The sequence below is a fragment of the Hemitrygon akajei genome, chromosome 26 (genome assembly GCF_048418815.1).
Source record: "Hemitrygon akajei chromosome 26, sHemAka1.3, whole genome shotgun sequence".
Taxonomy (NCBI): Eukaryota; Metazoa; Chordata; class Chondrichthyes; order Myliobatiformes; family Dasyatidae; genus Hemitrygon; species Hemitrygon akajei.
In genome coordinates, this window is record NC_133149.1 from 61,445,241 (window position 1) to 61,469,601 (window position 24,361).

At 42.2% G+C, this 24,361-nt stretch overlaps 1 protein-coding gene across 1 annotated transcript in view; it reads left to right on the plus strand.

The window, feature by feature from the left end:
• LOC140716731 (uncharacterized) overlaps window positions 1–23,822 on the plus strand; it is a 343,916-nt gene extending 320,094 nt beyond the window's left edge. Inside the window, 3 exon segments of the mRNA XM_073029541.1 lie at window positions 2,686–3,032; window positions 22,056–22,108; window positions 22,193–23,822. Coding sequence (XP_072885642.1) covers window positions 2,686–3,032; window positions 22,056–22,108; window positions 22,193–23,787 — 1,995 coding nt within the window. The 3' untranslated portion in view covers window positions 23,788–23,822.
• Window positions 23,823–24,361: the final 539 nt, after the last annotated feature.

A 24,361-nucleotide genomic window follows, 5' to 3' on the forward strand; every position in this document is an offset into this window, starting at 1 on the left:
ACATACTGCTATTCATTATGGACAATCTGGCACATCCTTTGCATGACCTACTGAACAAGCAGCGGATCATCTGTTTGAATAAACTCTGCTGTCAGAAGGATTGTTACAGAATAAGCGTATACAACAGTTCAGACATCATAGTCTCTGCTTTAATATTTCCTATATTATTATTGAAAATTGGTACATTATTATTCATTCTACATTTGATTTTGAGTTAAGTGTGCACACTTCTTGGTGTGTTTTTCAATGATGCTGCCAAAATGATAGAAATTGCAACGCGGAATCTGATGCGCATGCGTAGAGGACTGAGCTGATCCCGGATATCGCGCATGCGCTCAGTAGACGAGAGGCTCACGAGGTTCGGCGCGGGTAAGAGGCGGCTCCGGATGGGCATTAATCATCAGCGTTTGAACCGCGATTGAAGAACAATTACTGTGAGCCCGGCCCGCACTACTCGTGCACCCCTGGGCAGATCACGGTCTTTTCCGTCTTTTTCAGCCCCAGAGAGATTTCGGCTGGTGACTGTTGTGGCGCGGCCGCGATCTCTGTGGCGCATGCGCCTCGCCTTCGCTGGTGCTCCCTGGATGGCGGATAGATCGGTTTTTAGTTCGTGGGGGCTTCTGGGTAAAGAGGCAGCCATGCGGAGCACTATCGACGTTGTCCTCGTACAGTCAGAGGAAATTGGAGCGGATGTATCCCCCAAACACTGCCGAACTCCAGCGATGTGAATTCAAGCATTAGGGACCCGGAACAAAAGTATATTTCCCAGTTAATCTCCGATGAAGTGTCTACCTTCTAGTCAGTGAAAATGTCAATTAGAGCTGTTTGGCAAAAAAAAATCCTTCCATCAGCTTTAGTTCTCTCTGGGTAAATAACGGTATGAAACACCTCTGTCATCGATGACAAGAGACTTGTGGCTTTCACATCGCAAAATTACCACATTCCAATGAGAATAACCACTACCATCCCCTTCATGTTCGTTGGCATTGCCATCGATGGGTTCATCACTGTCAAGCGCTTGTTGGGAGGGGATCAAAGTCATTAGAAAATCGACAGGATCAGACATGTAATAACAAGTGCTCTTTGTAGTGCTGTGGGACGTGACAAGAACTTGAAATAACATCAAATGGACAGAGTCAAATTGAGGCAACTCACAAGTTAATTGAGGGCAGAAATCCCCTATTCTCATACAGACGGGAATACAGGCAGAGAATTTGTTGGTTAGTCAGGATGCCTGATAGAAACCTTGTCAGAAGATGAGGAGTTTGTAGCTGTGCATAGAAGTTTATAGCACAGTACAAGCCCTTCAGCTCCAACGTGAGATGAACTTCATAACATTGTGATGCCAGAGCTCCTGACAGACTAAGATCTCACCTGAAATATTCTGCTTCACCCACTGATGTCCTTTCAAATATTTTTACAGGTTTGAAATGGCAGAACACTTGTGCACGGGAATCTCAACATGTCAGTTTTGCTGTCTGTGTCCAGATATATAAGAAGTGACAAAATACTTTCTTTGCAAGACCAACACATCTGTTATCGATCCTTGGAGATGAAGAGTTAATCTCATGCCGGCTGGAAATGTATTTTGTGTCTGAAATGAAGTTTTCTGTTGTAACTCAGTGAAATCCACTGGAACTGGGGTGCTGAGAACACACTCACAGCCTACCCGCGGACACTCCAGTGAGTTCACAGTGGCGAGAGGCCATTCACCCACTCTGTGTGTGGGAGGGGAATTACTCTGTCATCCAGCCTGAAGATACATCAGCAAGTTCACAGCACAGAGAGATGCTCCACCTGTTCTGACTGTGGGAAGCAATTCAATCTATCATCGAGGCTGAAGATATATCCAAAAATACACCAGTGAGGGGATATTGATCTGCTCGGACGGTGGGAAGGCATTCACACACTCAACTGTGACACCAGCAGGTTCACACACAGCCATTCACCTGCTCTGAATGTGGGAAAAGATTCACTCAATCATCTCAACTGAACGAACACCAGCGAGTTCATTCTGAGAAGATGCCGTTCACCTGCTCAGATGATTGGAAGGGATTCACTCGCTCATCCACACTACAGAGACAACAGCGAGTTCACACTGGGGAGAGGCCATTCACGTGCTTAGACTGTGGGAAGGGATTCACTCAGTCATCTCACCTACTGACACACCAGTCAGTTCACACTGGGGAGTGGCCATTCACATGCTCTGAACGTGGGAAGGGATTCACTCAGTTATCCACCCTTGTGAAGCACTACCGGATTCACAACGGGGAGAGGCCATTCACCTGCTCAGATTGTGGGAAGGGATTCACTCGCTCATCCACACTACAGAGACAACAGTGAGTTCATTCTGAGAAGATGCCGTTCACCTGCTCAGACGATTGGAAGGGATTCACTCGCTCATCCACACTACAGAGACAACAGCGAGTTCACACTGGGGAGAGGCCATTCACGTGCTTAGACTGTGGGAAGGGATTCACTCGCTCATCCACACTACAGAGACAACAGTGAGTTCACACTGGGGAGAGCCCATTCACCTGCTCAGATTGTGGGAAGGGATTCACTCGCTCATCCACACTACAGAGACAACAGTGAGTTCACACTGGGGAGAGCCCATTCACCTGCTCAGATTGTGGGAAGGGATTCACTCGCTCATCCACACTACAGAGACAACAGTGAGTTCACACTGGGGAGAGGCCATTCACCTGTTCCGACTGTGGGAAGGGATTCACTCAGTCAGCACACCTACTGAGACACCAGTTAGTCCACACAAGGCAGAGGCCTTTCACGTGCTCTGAATGTGGGAATAAATTCACTTGGTCTTCTCAACTGAAGGTACAGCAGCGAGTTCACACTGGGGAGAAACCATTCAGCTGCTCTGAATGTGGGAAGGGATTCACTCGGTCATCTACATTTTTGAAGCACAACAGAATTCACACTGGGGAGAAGCCATTCAGCTGCTCAGACTGTGGGAAAGAATTCACACAGTCATCTGACTTGAAAATGCATCAACGAATTCACACTGGGGAGCGGCTGTCCACCTGCTCAGATTGTGGGAATGGTTTCGCTCGGTCATGCATGCTACAGAGACACCCACCAGCAAGTTCACACTGGGGAGAAGCCGTTCTGCTGCTCTGAATGTGGGACAAGATTCAGTCGATCATCTCACCTACTGGAACACCAGCGGCTTCACACTGGGGAGAGGCCGTTCACCTGCTCAGACTGTGGGAAGGCATTCACTCTGTCATCCATGCTACAGACACACTAGCGAGTTCACACTGGAGACAGGCCGACTGTGGGAAGAGATTCTCCCAGTCATCTTCTCTGCTGACCCATCAGTTAGTCCACGCGAGGGACAGGCCATTCACTTGCTCCGAATGTGGGAAGGGATTCACTCAGTCATCCATGCTGCAGAGACACCGGTTTGTTCACACTGGGGAAAGGCCGTTCATCTGCTCTGAATGTGGAAAGGGATTCACTCAATCATCTCATTTAAAAAACATCAACAGGTTCACAGTGAGCAGAAGTTATTCGACTGCTCAGACTGTGGGAAGGGATTCATTCAGCCATCTCAACTGAAGGAGCATCAGTTAGTTCACACTCGGGAGAAACTGTTCACCTTCCTCAGATTGTCAGAAGGGATTCACACTTTCATCTCACCTACCGACACACCGGACTGTTTTCAGCAGTGAGAGGATGTTGAACTGCTCAGACTGTGGGAAGGCATTCACACACTGATCCACACTGCAGAGACGGTGGTGGGTTCACACTGTGGGGAGGGTGGTCACCTGCTCAGACTGTGGGAAGGCATTCACACACTGATCCACACTGCAGAGACAGTGGTGGGTTCACACGTGGGGAGGGTGGTCACCTGCTCAGACTGTGGGATGGGTTTCGATCAGTCATTCATCCTTGTGTCGCCCTACCAAGCTTTGACCTATCGATAATCGGAGAGATCAGACGCTTGAGCGGACGTAATTCACTCAGGTTCACCGACCGAGTATTAAAGGCAGTGGTTCAGGGCAGGTTATTTTTGAGCTTTCAGCAGTGGCCAATCTGTATTTAGGGTTGATTATCAAGAACAAGTCAGGCAGGAGCAAGTGGAGCGGTCACTGTTGGAGTGGACAGAGTCAGAGCGGAGACTTCGCTGCTTTAGCTCTTTAGGTTTCAGTGAGGAGCGCCTTCAGTCAGAGAAGGCAAAATCATGCCAAAGGTAGAATTTTTTTTGCCCCCTTTTCATTTGCTCAGAACTGTGGAGATGTCAGGCAGGCTAATGGAAAGCTCCTCTTGCGGGATGTGGGAAGGCAGGGGTCCCTCCTGTGTCCCTGATAACTACACCTGTGAGAAGGGCATCCAGCTTCAGTTCCAAACAATCCACATTCAGGAGTTGCAGCTGGAACTGGATGAACTCCAGATCATTCGGGAGGTTGAAGGGGTGATAGGTAGGACATTTGAGAGGTAATTGCATCCAAGAAGCACGGCACAGGAAACTGGGTGACTGTCAGGAAGGGTAAAGTGGGAAACAGCGAGAGCAGTTTACCCCTGTGTCCATCCCCCTGAACAACACAGATATCACTTTAGGTACAGTCAGGGATGGTGGGGATGACCAAGTAAAGGAAGGTCACAGCAGAAGGGTCTCTGGCACTTAGTCTGGCTCTGAGACTGAGGAGGGAAGGGTGGAGAAGAGGCGAGCTGTGGTCAGAGGTTATTCATTCCTTCAGGGAACTGATAGGACGTCCTGTGGGTGAGAATGAGATTCCAGGATGGCATGTGGTCTCCTGCATGCAAGGTTCTGATATATGATCTGGTCGAGTAACGAGGTTCTGCAAAGGGAGTTCAGGGAGTGAGCTGCGAAGTTAAATGGCAGCTCATCCAGAGCTGTGATCTCAGGACTGTCATCTGTGCCACGTGCCAGGAATCGGAAGATTATACAGTTTAACACATGGCTAAGGAGTTGGTGCAGGAGGGAGTGTATAAGATTTTTGGATCTTCTGAGCTGGTGAGGCCTGCTGTGTACAGAGGAGTGTGAGTGTGTTGAGGGGGGGGAGAGCACATCGTTGATGGAGTGCGACTGCGCAAACAGTCTCTCACACACAGGGAGTGAGAAGGGAAAAGGGGAATGAGGAATGAGGAGGATGGAGTTAGGGCTCCTTCACAAAGTCCCAGACTCACCCACCCCACCCCCTTTGGAATTGGTCCCATTTAATTTTGCAGTACTTTAAGTTTCCACTCACTTAAAGTTCTTATTAAAGAGCTTTTTGTATGGGCACGTTGGAGCATTGTCTCATTAGTTACCCTATCTCTATATGATATTTTCAGCATTCTTCTAAGAAACCGCATTTCTGTTGCTTCGAAGTTTCTTTGGAGTTCTGGTGTTTCCAGTCCATGTTTCTGATGCTTACAGCAAGATTGACCAGATGTCACATTTTAGTAGCCTAAACCGTGTTATCATAGAATTGTGTCTGTTGGTAAAAATCGTTTTTTGGAAGTTGGTTTTGGTAATACCAATTCTACTTTTTATTTCTTCTTTACTTCCAGCATCTTGTGATATAGACAGATAGACAGACATACATTATTGATCCCGACGGAAATTGGTTTTTGTTACAGTTGCACCAACCAAGAATAGAGTAGAAATATAGCAAAATAAAACCCAAGTAATGAAATAATATTAAGTAAATTATGCCAAGTGGAAATAAGTCCAGGACCAGCCTATTGGCTCAGAGCGGCTGACATTCCGAGGGAGGAGTTGCAAAGTTTGATGGCCACAGGAAGAAATGACTTCCTATGCATCTCGGTGAAATGAGTCTCTGGCTGAATGTACTCCTGTGCCTAACCAGTACATTATGGAGTGGATGGGAGACATTGTCCAAGATGGCATGCAATCTGGACAGCATCCTCTTTTCAGACACCACCGTCAGAGAGTCCAGTTCCACCCCCACAAAATCACTGGCCTTACGAATGAGTTTGCTGATTCTGTTGGTGTCTGCTACCCTCAGCCTGCTGCCCCAGTACACAACAGCAAACATAATAGCACTGGCCACCACAGACTCGGAGAACATCTTCAGCATCGTCCGGCAGATGTTAAAGGACCTCAGTCTCCTCAGGAAATAGAGACGGCTCTGACCCTTCTTGTAGACAACCTCAGTGTTCTTTGACCAGTCCAGTTTATTGTCAATTCGTATCCCCAGGTACTTGTATTCCTCCACCATATCCACACTGACCCTTTTGATGGAAACGGGTCACCGGTGCCTTGGCCCTCCTCAGGTCCACCACCAGCTCCTTAGTCTTTTTCACATTAAGCTGCAGATGATTCTGCTTGCACCATGTAACAAAGTTTCCCACCGTAGCCCTGTACTCAGCCTAATCTCCCTTGCTGATGCATCCAACTATAGCAGAGTCATCAGAAAACTTCTGAAGATGGCAAGACTCTGTGCAGTGGTTGAAGTCCGAGGTGTAGATGCTGAAGAGAAAGGGAGACAGAACAGTCCCCTGTGGAGGCCCCAGTGCTGCTGACCACTCTGTCTGACACACAGTGTTGCAAGCGCACGTACTGTGGTCTGCCAGTCAGGTAATCAATAATCCATGACACCAGGGAAGCATCCACCTGCATCACTGTCAGCTTCTCACCCAGCAGAGCAGGGCGGATGGTGTTGAACGCATTGGAGAAGTCAAAAGACATGAGCATCACAGTGCTCGCCGGCTTGTCCAGGTGGGCGTAGACACGGTTCAGCAGGTACATGATGGCTTCCTCAAATCCTAGTCGGGGCTGATAGGCAAACTGGAGCGGGTCTAAGTGTGGCCTAACCATAGGTCGGAGCTGCTCTAGAACAAGTCTCTCCAGGGTCTTCATGATGTGGGAGGCCAATGCCACCGGTCTGTAGTCATTGGAGCCACTGGGGCACGGTGCCTTCGGTACAGGGACGAGGCAGGACGGCTTCAACAGCACAGGAACCCTCTGGAGACTCAGGCTCAGGTTGAAGACATGGTGTAGTACCCCAAATAGCTGGGGGGCACAGGCTTTGAGCACCCTGGGGCTGACACCATCCGGGCCTGCAGCCTTGCTTGTGGGTGGAGAGGTTTCAGATGTCTTCTCACCTGTTCAGCTCTGAAGCCCATCATGGTGGTTTCAGGTGGGGGAGGGATGTCGTCATGAGAGCAGGGTGGGAGGCTGTGAGGAGGGGTAGGAGGGGAGAGTGGAGTATGTGTTGGTTGGGGGCCGACAACAGATGAATCGTGGGGGATGGGCAGAGGCCACAGTGTCAAATCTGTTGAAGAACAGGTTAAGTTTGTTGGCCCTGTCCACACTGCCTTCAGCTCCTCTGTTGCTAGTTTGCCGGAACCCAGTGATGGTCCTCATCCCACTCCAGACCTCTCTCATGTTGTTCTGCTGGAGTTTCCACTCAAGTTTCCTCCTATAACTGTCTTTAACCTCCCTGAACTTGGCTTTCAGGTCCCTCTGTATTGTCCTCAGCTCCTCCCTATTTCCATCTTCAAACGCCCTCTTTTTAGTATTCAGGATGTCCTTAAAGTCCTTTGTTACCTATGGCTTGTTATTTGAATAACAAATAACAAGTAACAATATAAAGCTACCAAGGTAATTAAAGCTGGCGTTTTGTTCAACCTCTTGGTTACTGATGTACAACTTGCCGTTGGGAGTATCCTGCTGTTTCGATGTTACCATACATTTTTTTTTTCAGTTGATGGTTAGACCAGAATCTGCACTTGTTTGCATTACTTTGCCTAGGAGGATTTGTAGGTCTTCTGTAGCACTTGCTATTAGGATGGTATCGTCTGCATATCTTATATTGTTGATGTTAACACCTCAAATTTTTATCCCATCTGGGTCTTCTATTTCTCTGAGAATCATTTCACTATAGATATTTTAAAATTCCAATGAGGCAACGCATCTCTGTCTAAATCCTTTTTGAATTTTAGTGCAACTACTTATATTATCATAAATTTTTACACTACCATTTGGTTCCAATATGAATTGTGAAGTAGTTGTTGTTCCCTTCCATCAGTATTTAGTTTAGCGAGAATTTGAAATAATACAAAGTATCAAAATGTCTTATACCATATTGGGTGATTTCCGATCGGCTGCTTTTAGTTAAATTAAGGGTTAACCCTTTTAACATTACCATAATCCAAGCCTACGCACCAACAAATGATGGGGACGAAGAGGATAATAACAAGTTTTATGAAGATCTCGACAGGGCAATGTAAATCTCAGGATATAAAACTAGTCATGGGAGATTTTAACGCCAAAGTTGGACAGAAAACGGTTGATAATATTATAGGACTAGGGGAGAAAATTGAAAACGGAGAAAGGTTTACTGACTGATGTGTCAGATACAACCAAGTGACCACCAATACTTCGTATAAAAACCATCCACGTAGATTGTGTACTTGGATTAGCCCTGGAGATAGAACAAGGAATCAAATAGATTTCATTACCGTCAATGAACCCTTTAGAAATAATATCACAAATTCTAAATCCTACTCAGGAGTAGACTGTTGTTGAGTTCACCATCCAGTAATAGCTACCATCAAAACAAAATTAAAGAAACTGAAACGTGGAAAAAAGAGAAGTCGGTGTTGGGAGAACAAAAAAAAAGATAGCATACTTAGCAACAATTCAAGACAGCTGTAGAAGAACACCTCAACGAAAACGAAACAACACCTATTTGGGACAGATTTAAATATTCTATACTACAATCAGCAGGGGAGATAATCCAAATACAAGAAACACAACACACCAACAAGGGGTGGATAACCCAAGAAATTCTACATCTGATGGAACAAAGAAGGTTAGTGAAGAATAATGAAGTGCAATTCAGAGAGCTAAACAGACAAGTGCGCAATATTGCAAAGGAAGAAAGGCTAAATCAAAAATGCAATGAAGTCACTCTCAGTTGAAGTCGCAACTGAAATTTGTTCTGATTGCTCTCGTTTGCGCATGCTCGTTCTTTTACGCTTGCGCAGTTCTCGTTGATCCTTTCCTTTAGAAATGGCCGATGCTGCCGCAGTTTCCTGTTCTGTTTCGCCAGTGATGTGTTGTACCTGAGTCCGCGGTTCTTCGGTAGAAGTAGGCCTTGATTCTTTTCGAACTTGAGCTGTCTTCGCGGCAGTATTTTTCTTCGTCCTCTGTTTATGAGGCACAGCTTAAAACAAGCCGGAGTAGTTTATAAGTAACCTTATGAAAATATTGACTAATTTTTCTTCATTTAAACATTAATTTATTGATTTTTTTACGGGAGGGCTGGGTTCCAGCGTCTCGATCCTACGTCATTACGTGACGTCCCCTAATCAGACGAAGATAGATAGATAGATAGATGCTTTATTCATCCCCATGGGGAAATTCAACATTTTTTTCCAATGTCCCATACACTTGTTGTAGCAAAACTAATTACATACAATACTTAACTCAGTAAAAATATGATATGCATCTAAATCACTCTCTCAAAAAGCATTAATAATAGCTTTTAAAAAGTTCTTAAGTAGTTTACTTAAATACATTAAATACAATCAACCCCGGCACTTTAACATATCTTACTCCTGGCGGTTGAATTGTAAAGCCTAATGGCACTGGGGAGTATTGACCTCTTCATCCTGTCTGAGGAGCATTGCATCGATAGCAACCTGTCGCTGAAACTGCTTCTCTGTCTCTGGATGGTGCTATGTAGAGGATGTTCAGGGTTTTCCATAATTGATCGTAGCCTACTCAGATGGAGATGAAAATTCCTCTGAAAATATAAAAAAGACTTTGAGGCAAATAATGCATAAATTAAATGCATTAAAAGTAATTAAAAGTAACCAAAAAGTAATTAAAGAAAAAAATAATAAATATGGAGGCTATGTTTGCTAAAATGACAAAGAAACAAGAAAAAATGGAAAAGAAAATTACAGATTTGGAAAATAAAATGGAAGACATGGATGGAAGAATGAAGGAAATTGAAGTTGATAATAATGCCTGGATATCAGAAAGAAAACAACTCGTGGAAAAAATTGATAAGCTTGAAAATTTTAGTAGACGTAACAATATTAAAATTGTTGGACTTAAAGAAGGTACCGAAGGAGAAGACCCAATAATTTTTTTTCAAAAATGGATCCCTAAAAAATTGGAAATGGGAGAAGAAACTTCAATTGAGATTGAAAGGGTGCACAGAGCCTTAAGGCCAAGATCTCAAGATGATCAAAATCCGTGATCAATTTTGATAAGATGTTTAAGATACCAGGATAAAGAAAAGATTTTGAGGGTGGCTGCCCAAGGTGCCAAAAGAAGAAAGGGTCCATTGATGATAGCAGAGAAACCAGTTCTTTTTTATCCTGATATAAGTTATAACCTTTTGAAGAGAAAGAATTTAATTCAGCAAAAGAAGTCTTATGGGAAAAAGGTTACAAATTTTTAATGCGTCACCCAGCAACACTGATAAATGTTTTGGAAGCGGGAAAAAGATTTTTTTCCCGATTATCGAGATGCGGAGGTGTTCGTACAAAAACTTCCATCTATTCGCTAATTAAACGTAGAGATTTATAAACGTAATGGTTAAAGACGAAGACAGAGATAGCGAATGGAACTGATGGACATTTAAGGATGATACAAGGGAGAAAAGTAAAATTTTAGAAATGTTTATTGAGAATAATATGTTTTTTCTTTTCTTATATATATACTTTTTACGTTGCGGGGGGCTGGGGAGCTTTGAATCGGTTACTACGGGATTCACGTGTGTAATCATAGATAGATAGATAGATACTTTATTCATCCCCATGGGGAAATTCAACATTTTTTCCAATGTCCCATACACTTATTGTAGCAAAATTAATTACATACAATACTTAACTCAGTAAAAATATGATATGCATCTAAAATCACCCTCTCAAAAAGCATTACAGAGGGGGGTAATGTGTTTTTTTTCTTTCACAACATTAGTAGGGGGGTATTTTGTTTTTTTCCTTATACTCTATTTTTCTTCTATTTTTTTGCCTGGATGATTGGTGGGGACACACATAGCAACATGGAGACTTCTAAAAAGATTTCCCAGGATACCACGAAAGTTGAAAGATCAGGTATTATTATAGATTGGAGTAACATAATTAAAAACAATGACTAATTTATTGAATTTTTTAAGTTTTAATGTTAATGGGCTTAATGGACCAGTAAAAAGAAAAAGAATTTTAACATATATTAAAAAAATGAAAATAGATATAGCTTTCCTACAAGAAACTCATTTAACGGACATAGAACATCAGAAATTAAAAAGAGACTGGGTTGGAAATGTTATTGCAGCTTCATTTAACTCAAAGGCGAGAGGAGTTGGAATTTTGGTTAATAAAAATTTACCAATTAAAATACAAAATGTATTAATTGATTCGGCAGGAAGATATTTAATTATACATTGTCAAATTTTTTCAGAACTATGTACTCTTATGAATATTTATGCACCAAATGAAAATGATGTAAAATTTATACAGGAGGTCTTTTTGAATTTGGCTAACGCACATGATAAAATATTAATAGGTGGAGATTTTAATTTTTGTCTAGATCCAGTTTTAGATAGATCAATAAAGGCTATTACAAAATCAAAAGTAGCAAAATTAACTCTATCATTGATGAAAGACTTAAATTTGATTGATATATGGAGAAGAATCAATCCAAAAGAAAGAGATTATTCATTTTATTCAAATAGACATTAAACATATTCAAGGATAGATTTTTTCCTATTATCAACGAATATTCAAGATAGAGTGAAAAATGTGGAATATAAAGCAAGAATATTGTCTGATCACTCTCCTTTAATAATGACAATGATAATGATAGATAAAGAGGAATCAATTTATAGATGGAGATTTAACTCAATTCTACTAAAACGTCAAGATTTTTGTGATTTTATGAAAAAGCAGATTCAGTTCTTTTTAGATACAAATTTACATTCAGTTGATGATAAATTTATATTGTGGGAAGCAATGAAGGCATATTTGAGAGGTCAGATAATAAGTTATACTTCTAAAATTAAGAAGGAATATATGATAGAAATAGATCAATTGGAAAAAGAGATTATAAAATTAGAAAAAGAATCTCAAAGAAATATGACAGAAGAAAAACGAAGACAACTTATTAATAAGAAGTTAAAATATAATACACTCCAGACATATCGAACAGAAAAAGCAATTATGAGAACTAAACAGAGATATTATGAACTAGGTGAAAGATCACATAAGGTCCTTGCATGCCAGTTAAAAACAGATCAGATTTCTAAAACAATAAATGCAATCCGAACAAAAGTGAATAAAGTTACTTATAAGCCTCTAGAAATTAATGAGGCTTTTAAGAATTTTTATTCTGAGTTGTATAAATCAGAATCAAAAAATGATTATGTTAAGATAGAAAGATTTTTAGCACAAATAACTCTTCCAAAATTAAATACGGAAGAACAGAAGGGATTAGGTATGCCTTTTACAGTGAAGGAGGTTGAAGAAGCTCTGGGATCACTTCAAAGTAATAAATCTCCAGGAGAAGATGGTTTTCCGCCTGAATTTTATAAAAAGTTTAAAGATTTATTAATTTCTCCCTTTATGGAGTTAATACATCAAGCGGAAAGAACGCATAGACTTCCAGAATCTTTTTCAACAGATACTTTAATAGTATTGCCAAAAAAAGATAGAGACCTTTTAAAGCCAGCATCATATAGACCTATTTCTTTATTAAATACTGATTATAAAATAATAGCAAAAATCTTATCTAATAGATTATCTAAATGCTTATCAAAATTAGTGCATATGGATCAAACAGGATTTATCAAAAATAGACAATCGGCAGATAATGTAACCCGGTTAATTAGTATAATCCATTTAGCGCAAAAGAGGGAGGAAACGAGTGTGGCAGTTGCTTTAGATGCAGAAAAAGCATTTGATAGATTGGAATGGGATTTTTTATTTAAGGTATTGGAAAAATATGGATTAGGAACATCATTTATAAAATGGATTAAAACCTTAAATACTAATCCCAAAGCTAAAGTAGTGACAAATGGTCAAATTTTGACACCATTTCAGTTAACAAGATCAACTAGGCAAGGTTGTCCATTATCACCTGCTTTGTTTGTGTTGGCAATAGAGCCATTAGCTGAATTAATAAGAATGGACCCAGATATTAAGGGTTTCAGAGTTAATCAGGAAGAATACAAGATTAATTTATTTGCTGATGATGTTCTACTTTATTTAACAGATCCATTACATTCATTATGTAAATTATCTTATGGATTAGAAGAATATGGGAAAATATCAGGTTATAAAGTAAATTGGGATAAAAGTGAAATTTTACCTCTTACTAATGGAGACTATAGTCAATGTCGATTAATAACCTCAATTTAGATGGCCGGCAAATGGTATAAAATATTTAAGTATAAGAGTTGATAATGATATAAAAAACTTATACAAATTAAATTATTCACCACTTTTGAAAAAAATTCAGGAAGATCTTGATAAATGGATGGCATTACCAATAACATTAGTAGGTGGAGTAAATACTACAAAAATGAATATATTCCCTAGACTACAATATTTATTTCAATCAATACCAATACAATTACCCCAGAAGTTTTTTCAAGAGTTAAACAAATATGTGAGGAAGTTTCTCTGGAAAGGTAAGATATCAAGAATATCGTTGGAAAAATTGACATGGAAATTTGATCTAGGAGGGTTACAACTTCCAAATTTTAAGAATTATTATAAAGTAAATCAACTTAGATTTATTGCATCTTTTTTTGAGAAAGATAAACCGGCATGGATTAGAATAGAACTAGATAAAATAGGAGAAAGCGTACCAGAAGATTTTATATATAAATGGGAATCTAAATGGATACGGGAAAAGAAAAAATCTCCTATATTAAAACATTTGATTGATTTATGGAATAAGATAAATGTTGATGATGAGACAAAAAAATCTTTATTAGCAAAGAGATCTTTAATTCAAAATAGACTTATTCCTTTTACAATGGACAATCAACTTTTATATAATTGGTTTCAAAAAGGGATAGATACATAGGAGATTGTTTTGAAGGAGGTATATTAATGTCATTCGATCAATTAAAGAATAAATATAAAGTATCAAATAACACTCTTTTTTGTTACTTTCAACTAAGGGCTTATATAAGAGAAAAACTAGGTCAAACTATGTTATTGCCGAAATCTAATGAAATAGAAATTTTAATTCAAAAAGGAAATATTAAAAAATTTATATCTTGTATGTATAATTTGATTCAAAAACAGGCAATTAAACAAGGAGTCCATAAGTCAAGACAAAAATGGGAAAGTGATTTGAATATTAAAATTGAAGAAACAAATTGGTCAAGACTATGTCTTGATAGTATGACAAATACAATAAATGTTCAGTTAAGATTAGTGCAATATAACTTTATACATCAATTATATATTACACCAAAAATATAAATAAATTAAATCCAAGTTTATCTGATCAGTGTTTCCGATGTAACCAAGAAACTGGTACACTTTTACATTCGACATGGTGTTGTTCTAAAATTCAACCTTTTTGGACAAATTTAAGATTTTTACTGGAACAAATTACGGGAATACAACTTCCTCATAATCCAATATTACTTTTACTAGGTGATATTGAAGGGATAAAACCGAAACTCAAACTAAATAAATATCAGAAAGAATTCATAAAAATTGCACTGGCAGTAGCCAAAAAGGCTATTGCAGTTACTTATAAATCAGATACATATTTAAGTATAGATTGTTGGAAGAAAGAAATCTATGGCTGTATTCCATTAGAGAAAATTACTTATAATTTAAGAGATAAATATGAAACATTTTTGAAAATTTGGTGCCCTTATTTACAAAAGACAGGACTAAATATATAGGTGCTCTGAAGATGAAACAATTGGTTACTTGGGGAAAGAAATAAATATATATACTAAAGTTATTAAGAACTCCATGGAGCATGTGGAGATCTTCCAACAACCAGGCACTCTTTCTTTTTTTTTCTTTCTTACTTTCTCTTTTTTTTAATATAGGGAAGTTAGGGGGAGGGGTTAAGGGAGGGGGGAAGGGATATAGATAGATAGATACTTTATTCATCCCCATGGGGAAATTCAACATTTTTTCCAATGTCCCATACAATTGTTGTAGCAAAAACTCATTACATACAATACTGAACTCAGTAATAATATGATATGCATCTAAATCACTAACTCAAAAAGCATTAATAATAGCTTTAAAAAAAGTTCTTAAGTCCTGGCAGTTGAATTGTAAAGCCTAATGGCATTGGGGAGTATTGACCTCTTCATCCTGTCTGAGGAGCATTGCATCGACAGTAACCTGTCGCTGAAACTGCTTCTCTGTCTCTGGATGGTGCTATGTAGAGGATGTTCAGGGTTTTCCATAATTGACCGTAGCCTACTCAGCGCCCTTCGCTCAGCTACCGATGTTAAACTCTCCAGTACTTTGCCCACGACAGAGCCCGCCTTCCTTATCAGCTTATTAAGACGTGAGGCGTCCTTCGTCTTAATGCTTCCTCCCCAACACGCCACCACAAAGAAGAGGGCGCTCTCAACAACTGACCTATAGAACATCTTCAGCATCTCACTGCAGACATTGAATGACGCCAACCTTCTAAGGAAGTACAGTCGACTCTGTGCCTTCCTGCACAAGGCATCTGTGTTGGCAGTCCAGTCTAGCTTCTCGTCCAACTGTACTCCCAGATACTTGTAGGTCTTAACCTGCTCCACACATTCTCCATTAATGATCACTGGCTCCATATGAGGCCTAGATCTCCTAAAGTCCACCACCATCTCCTTGGTCTTGGTGACATTGAGACGCAGGTAGTTTGAGTTGCACCATATCACAAAAAGATCTTGGGCTGGATGGTGTTAAAGGCACTAGAGAAGTCAAGGAATGTAATCCTCACAGCACAACTGACCCCATCTAGGTGAGAGAGTGATTTGTGCAGCAAATACGTGATAGCATCCTCCACTCCCACCTTCTCCTTATACGCAAACTGAAGCGGATCCCGGGCGTGCCTGGTTTGTGGCCTCAGATTCTGTATTATCAGCCGCTCCATGGTCTTCATCACGTGCGACGTCAAGGCAACAGGTCTGAAGTCATTCAACTCCTTTGGTTGTGGTTTCTTCGGTACCGGGACAATACAAGATGTTTTCCACTGTCTGGGTACTCTTCTCTGATCTAGACTCATGTTGAAGATGCGCTGTAGTGGTTCTCCCAGTTCAGTCGCACAGGCCCTCAGTAATCGTGGGGAAACTCCATCCGGTCCAGCCGCCTTGCTGGTACAGATCTTCCTCAGTTGACCTTCCACCTGTGCAGCCGTAAACCTGGGCGTGGGCCAGGTCTCCTGTGAGTGGATATTTTCCTGTGAGGGAAGTAAGCCTGGTGTGGAGTTCTGCAGTGAGGGTGAGATTGTGCTGTCGAACCTATTGAAGAAGTTGTTCAGCTGGTTCGCTTTCTCCACATCTCCACTTATGTTTGCCCCCCGCTTTGCACCACATCCGGTGATGATCTTCATCCCATCCCACACCTCCTTCATGCTTTTTTCCTGCAGCTATATATATATATATATGCAGTATATATAAAAAATATATACATTTTTTACACACTTGTAATGACTTAAAAACGCAATTAAATAAATTTTTAAAAAAATGCAATGAAGCAGAAGGCCATATTAACAACGGCAAAGAAATGGACAAGAAAATTAAAGAAATTATGGAATTAAGAAAACCTCCTCTACAGAATGCATAAGATCAGCAGACAGATCCAGATGAAGTATGTGGGAGGAGGATTCAGTATATAGAGCAGCTGTCTGAGGATAATAGAGGGGAACCCCCAGATATTAAACACCCTAATTCTGGCCCACCTATTACCAAAGAAGAAAAAACTAAAGCAATGAAAAGCATGAAACGTGGTAAAGCCACTGGACTTGAGGAAACCTCAGTTTACAAGCCCTAGAAGATCTGGGCATAGATATTCTTTTTGAACTGTTTAATGGCATACATGAGTCTGCTGTATTGCTTGATGATCGCTTGAAATCTGTACTTATAGCTCTGCCAAGAATTCCTGGAATTAATGACTGCGAAAATTATAGAACAATCTGTCTTAAGATTCACCTAATAAAGATTTTGTTGAGAATTGTTCTGAGACGAATTAAAAATAAGTTAAGGCCAGAAACTTCCAAGTAAAACCCTGTCTGAGTCTGTCCCATTTGTCTGTGCTTGACAGATCTCTCTCTAAAGTTTCCTCATTGTGTACCTGTCACAGTATCTTTTATTTTCCTTCCCAACCTCATTCTCCTGCCTTCTCCCCATAACATTTGACGCCTTTACAGAAAATCTTTGGGATCAACGGCAATACGCATATTCAACAGTTCATCTTTCTGCGACAGGAGAACACACTTCAGAGATCAACAGTCTCTGCATTTTTATTTCATACATTATTATTATGCATTGGTGCAGTATTATTGTGCATATTATTATTCCCGGTTTATTTTTAGTCATGTCTGCACACTGCTAATTGTGTTTCTAAATGTCGCTGCTGTAACGAAAGAATTCCCCACTCGGGATCAATAATGTATTTATTTATTATTATTAACATCATCATGATTATTCTGCAGTCCTTTATCTCTTTCATCAATTTTCCCAGCTCTTTACTTCACGCCCGACTAATCTGATGTATCACCTCCCCTCCACCCCACATTCTTTCTCCCTCCCTTCCTTTCCAGTCCTGAAGAAGGGTCTCTGTCTGAAACGCCGACTGTTCTCTCCCCTCCATCGTTGCTTTCTGCCCCCCTGAGTTCCTCCAGCATTTTGTGGGTGTTGTTTTGGATTTCCACATCTGCAGATTTTTTTCTAATCCTGTTTAAACAAATGCGCATGCGTGTGCGTCACATCCGATCGCGAATATTGCGCATGCGCCCAGTAGATGGGAGGCTCGCTGGGATCGGACGCAGGTAGGAGCGGGGCCGCGGGTGGGAACTTAATTACCGGCGTCTGCACCGCGATTGAAGGAACATTACTATGAGCTCCGTCCCCACTGGTCCTGCACCTCAGGACAGTCCCAGTCCTTTCCGTCTCTCTCAGCCCCACGATTTACCCGAGTGACGGGGAGTTAACGGCTGATTCAGAGCTGGCGGCGCCGCCATTTCTCCGGCGCATGCGCATTGCTGGGTCCTTGAATCGCGGATAGACAGGTTTCTTGTTCTTGGTGTCTGCTGGGTAAGGAGGCAGCCATGGGTGACAGTACCAGCATTGTCCCCTTAGAATATGCCCAAATACTGCGACCTCTGCCGTGGTTTTTCGTGCCTCACAAATGACCAAGAGACACAGAAGATTCTTCAAGAAGGGTTAAACTTTAATCTGCAAATCAAAACTGAGACAGTCATTGAGCTAGTCGCTGATTGCCCCCCGACCCCCGGACACAACAGTTTTTATAGCAATCTCTAGTTGCCTATTGCACGTAGTGCACGTACATCATGTCCCTTTTGTTCCTATCAATTGGCTTAATCATGTTCTAATCTACATCTCTTAGCTACCTCTCATTAACACACCATTGTCTTCTACATTTTTAAGACTTCGGTCTCCTACCAAATTGGATACATGCATAGAAAATAATAAACTCAGAACTGAGCAATGTTCTAATCTACATTTCTTTAGTTCTTTAGCTACCTCTCATTAACACACCATTGTCTTCTACATTCCTAAGATTTCATTCTACTAAGTTGAGTACATGCATAGCAAATAACTGACTTCATAGTTAAAGTTTATACTTTTATACTCCAATACCTCCAGCCATGTCAATCCGAGGATCAGTAACTCGGAACAAAAATATAGTGTCCAGTTACTCTTGGATGAAGAGTCTACCTTCCAGTCAGTGGAAATGTAAATTAGTACTGTATGGCAAAAAGAAATCCTCCCGCCAACTTTAGTTCTCTGTGTAAATAACGATATGAAACACCTTGTTCTTGATGACAAGTGACTTGTAGCTTGCACATCACAAAGGTGCCCCATTCCAATGAGAATAACTACTGCCCACCCCTTCATAGTCATTGCCATCGATGGGTTCATCACTGTCAATCAGCTGGGGGTGGGAGGGGATCCCAGTAATTAGAAAATGTCCAGAATCCGACATGTAGTAACAAGTTCACTTTGTAGTGTTGTGGAGCATGACCAGCGCTTGAAATGATACCAAAAATCAGGACAAATTGAGCCAAGACACAGGTTGATTGAAGGCAAAAATAGCCTATTCTCATACAGAGGGAATACAGTCAGAGAATTTAGACGTACAGAAAAGCTGGATGAACTCAGCAGGTCGGGCAGCATCCGTCGAAAGAAACAGTCAACGTTCTTTCAACGGATGCTGCCCGACCTGCTGAGTTCATCCAGCATTTTTGTACATCTTGATTTGACCACAGCATCTGCAGTGTACTTTGTGTTTACAGTCAGGAAATTTGTTGGTCAGTCAGGATGCCTGATCCGTGACATGTTAGAAGATGAGGAGTTCATATCTAAACATAGAAACAGAAGTCTGCAATATATTACAGGCCCTTCGGCCCACAATATCATGCTGACCATAAAACCTACTCTTGAAACTGTCTAGAGTTTGACTACCACATAGACCTCTATTATTCTAAGCTCCACGTACGTACCTAACAGTGTCTGAAAAGACCCTGATTGTATCCGCCTCTACCACCGTCACTGGCAGTGCATTCCATGCACCCACCACTCTCTGTGCGAAAAAATTACCTCTGGTATCCCCCTTGTACCTACTTCCAAGCACCTTAAAACTATGCCCCCGCATGTTAGCTAGCTCAGCCCTGGGAAAAAACCTCTGGCTATCCAGACGATCAATGCCTCTCATCATCTTATACAACTCTCTCAGGTCACCTCTCATTTTCCATCACTCCAAAGTTTACTCAACCTATTATTATAAGGCATGTTCTCCAATCCAAGCAACATCCTTGTAAATCTCCTCTGCACCCTATTTAGAGCATTTTTTCCAGTAGTGAGGTGATCAGAATTGAACACAGTGCTAAAAGTAGGGCCTAATGAAGGCCTTTTATATCTGTAATAGTACCTCACCGCTTTTAAACTCAGTCCCATGGCTGATGAAGGCCTTCTTAAAAACATTGTCCAGCTGCGTAGCAGCTCTGCATGAACTATTGACACAGATCCCAAGATCTCGCTGATCCTCCAAACTGCCAAGGGTCCTATCATTAATATTGTATTCTGTCTTCAAATTGGACCTGCCAAAATGAACCACCAGGTTGAACTCCATCTGCCAATTCTCAGTCCAGTTCTACATCCTATCGATGTAACGCTCTACTGTTCAGACTATCCACAGTTCCCACTACATTTGCGTCATCGACAAACTTACACACCCACCCTTCTACTTCCTCATCAAGGTCATTTTTAAAAGTCAGAATGAAGAGAGAGGAGGGGTCCCAGAACAGATCGCTGCAGAATATCACTGGTCACATCCTCCATGCAGAATACAGACCATCGACAACCACTCTTTGCCTTCTGTGGCCAAGCCAGTTGTGGATCCGCAAAGCAGCTCTCCTTGGATCCTTCCTCGTTACTTTCTCAATGAGCCTCGTATGGGGAAACTTATCAAAGGTCTTACTGAAAACCACGTACACTACATCCAATGTTCTACCTTCATCAATGTTACATCCCCAAAGAGTTCAGTCAGGTTGGTAAGGCATGACCTGCCCTTGACAAAGCCATGCTGACTACCCCTAATCTGATGCTCATAAGTCCTCCCGCTTAGGATCTTCTCCAACAAATTGCCCACGACTGATGCAAGACTCACTGGTCTATAATTTCCTGGATTACCTCTACTCCCTTTCTTGAACAATCCTCGGGTGCTTCTCCCATCCCTATTGATGATAAAAAGATCATCGCCAGATGCTCAGCAATCTCCTCCCTCGCTTCCCACAGTCACCTGCGGTATATCTCAACATGAGATGAACTGGGTAATATTATGATGGAGCCAGAGCTCACATTGAGAGATCTTATAGAAACATGTAAAATGATGAAATGGATAGATAAGATTGCGGCAGGAAAGTTGTTTGCACTAGTAGATGGGACTAGAACTTTAACATTGGGGGCATTTGGGATGGAGATGAAGAACTGTGGTGAATCTGTGGATTTCTCTGCCCAATGAAGCAGTGGAGGCTACCTCAGTAAATGCATTGGAGACAAAGTTGGATAGATTTTTGCAAAGTAGGGAAATTAAGGGTGATGGGGAAAAGGCAGGTTGGTGGAGATGGGCCAGGTGACGTTCTCGTGCTCCAATTTCTTACGTTCTCACCACAGACTAAAATCTCACTTGAAAAAATTGTCCTTCACGCATTGATGTCCTTTCAAATATTTTTACAGGTTTGAAATGGCAGAACACTTGTGCAGTGTGTCTTTGCTGTCTCTTTCTGGATATATAAGGAGTGGCCAAATATTTTCTTTGCAACAACAATACATCTGTTTTTGATTCTTGGAGATGAATTATCTCATCCCAGCTGGAAATATGTTTTGTGTCTGAGTTGAAGTTTTCTGCTGTAACTCTGTGAAATCCACTGGAACCGGGGTGCTGAGAACACACCAGCATTTGTTCACTGAAGATCAGTTCTTCAACTGCATTGATTGTGCAATGGATTCAAACATCTGACATTCTGAATTGCCAGATGATTGATCGCAGTGAGATATCATTCTCCTTCTCTCAGTGTGGGAAGGGATTCACTCACAGCCTACCCACAGACACACCAGTGAGTTCACAGTGGGGAGAGGCAATTCACCTGCTCTGTGTGAGGGAGGGGAACTACTCAGTCATCCAGCCTGAAGATACATCAGCAAGTTCACACCAGAGTGAGATGCTCCACTTGTTCTGACAGTGGGAAGCAATTCATTCCGTTGTCGATGCTAAAGATAGATCCAAAAATTCCCTAGTGAGAGGACGGTAACCTGTTTACATGGTGGGAAGGCGTTTACACACTCAGCCACGCCACAGTGACACCAGTGAGTTCACACCGGGGAGAGGCCAATCACCTGCTCTGAATGTGGGAAAGGATTCACTCAATCATCCCAACTGAATGAACACCAGCGAGTTCACACTGAGAAGATGCTGTTCACCTGCTCAGACTGTGGGAAGAGATTCACTCATTCAACCACACTACAGAGACACCAGCGAGTTCACACTGGGGAGAAGCCATTCACTTGCTCCGAATGTGGGAAGGGATTTACTCAGTCATATCAACTGAAGGTTCATCAGCGAATTCACACTGGGGAGAAACCTTTCAGCTGCTGTGAATGTGGGAAGGGATTCGCTGACTCATCCCACCTTGTGCAGCACTACCGGATTCACACCGGGGAGAAGCCATTCACCTGCTCTGAATGTGGGAAGGGGTTCACTCAGTCATCTCATCTGAAAGTACATCAGCGAATTCACACTGGAGAGAAACCGTTCAGCTGCTCTGAATGTGGGAAGGGATTCGCTGATTCAGACTCCCTTGTGAAGCACAGCCGAATTCACACTGGGGAGAAGCCATTCACGTGCTCTGAATGTGGGAAAAGATTCACTCGGTCATCTCATCTGAAGGTCCATCAGCGAGTTCACACTGGGGAGAAACCGTTCAGCTGCTCTGAATGTGGGAAGGGATTCGCTGACTCATCCCACCTTGTGCAGCACTACCGAATTCACACCGGGGAGAAGCCATTCACATGCTCTGAATGTGGGAAGCGATTCACTCATTCATCCACACTACAAAGACACCAGCGAGTTCACACTGGGGAGAAGCCATATACTTGCTCCGAATGTGGGGAGGGATTTACTCAGTCGTATCAACTGAAGGTGTATCAGCGAATTCACACTGGGGAGAAACCGTTCAGCTGCTCTGAATGTGGGAAAAGATTCACTAAGTCATCTCAACTGAAGGTGTATCAGCAAATTCACACTGGGGATAAACCTTTCAGCTGCTCTGAATGTGGGAAGGGATTCACTCATACATCACATCTGAAGGTGCATCAGCGAGTTCACACTGGGGAGAGGCCATTCACTTGCTCTGAATGTGGGAAGGGATTCACTGCGTCATACTCCCTTGTGAAGCACTGCCAAATTCACACTGGGGAGAAGCCATTCACGTGCTCTGAATGTGGGAAAAGATTCACTCGGTCATCTCATCTGAAGGTACATCAGCGTGTTCACACTGGGGAGAAACCATTCAGCTGCTCTGAATGTGGGAAGGGATTCACTGACTCATCCCACCTTGTGAAGCACTACCGAATTCACACTGGGGAGAAGCCATTCACATGCTCTGAATGTGGGAAGGGGTTCACTCAGTCATCTCATCTGAAAGTACATCAGCGAATTCACACTGGGGAGAAACCGTTCAGCTGCTCTGAATGTGGGAAGGGATTCGCTGATTCAGACTCCCTTGTGAAGCACAGCCGAATTCACACTGGGGAGAAGCCATTCACATGCTCTGAATGTGGGAAAGGATTCACTGACTCATCTCACCTCGTGAAGCACTGCCGAATTCACACTGGGGAGAAGCCATTCACCTGCTCTGAATGTGGGAAGGGATTCACTGAGTCATCCAACCTGGTGAGGCACTGCCGAATTCACACTGGGGAGAAACCGTTCACCTGCTCAGATTGTGGAAAGGGATTCACTCAGTCATCAGGCTTCAAAGTCCATCAGCGAGTTCACACTGGGGGACGCCAGTCACCTGTTCTGATTGTGGGAATGAATTCGCTCAGACATTTCAACTGACTGAACATCAACTGCTCAGACGGGAAGGAATTCACTCAGACATTACTGAGCGAACATCAGCGAGTTCACACTGTATAGAAGCTGTTCATCTGCTCTGACGGTGGGAATTAATGCATACATTCATCTCGGCTAACAAAAGACCAGACTGTTTTCAGCAGTGAGAGGACGTTGACCTGCTCAGACTGTGGGAAGGCATTCACACACTGATCCACACTGCAGAGACAGTGGTGGGTTCACACTGTGGGGAGGGTGGTCACCTGCTCAGACTGTGCGAAGGCATTCACACACTGATCCACACTGCAGAGACAGTGGTGGGTTCACACTGTGGGGAGGGTGGTCACCTGCTCAGACTGTGGGAAGGCATTCACACACTGATCCGTACTGCAGAGACAGTAGTGGGTTCACACTGTGGTGAGGGATTCACACACTGATCCACACTGCAGAGACAGTGGTGGGTTCACACTGTGGAGAGGGTGGTCACCTGCTCAGACTGTGGGATGGCATTCACACACTGATCCACACTGCAGAGACAGTGGTGGGTTCACACTGTGGTGAGGGTGGTCACCTGCTCAGA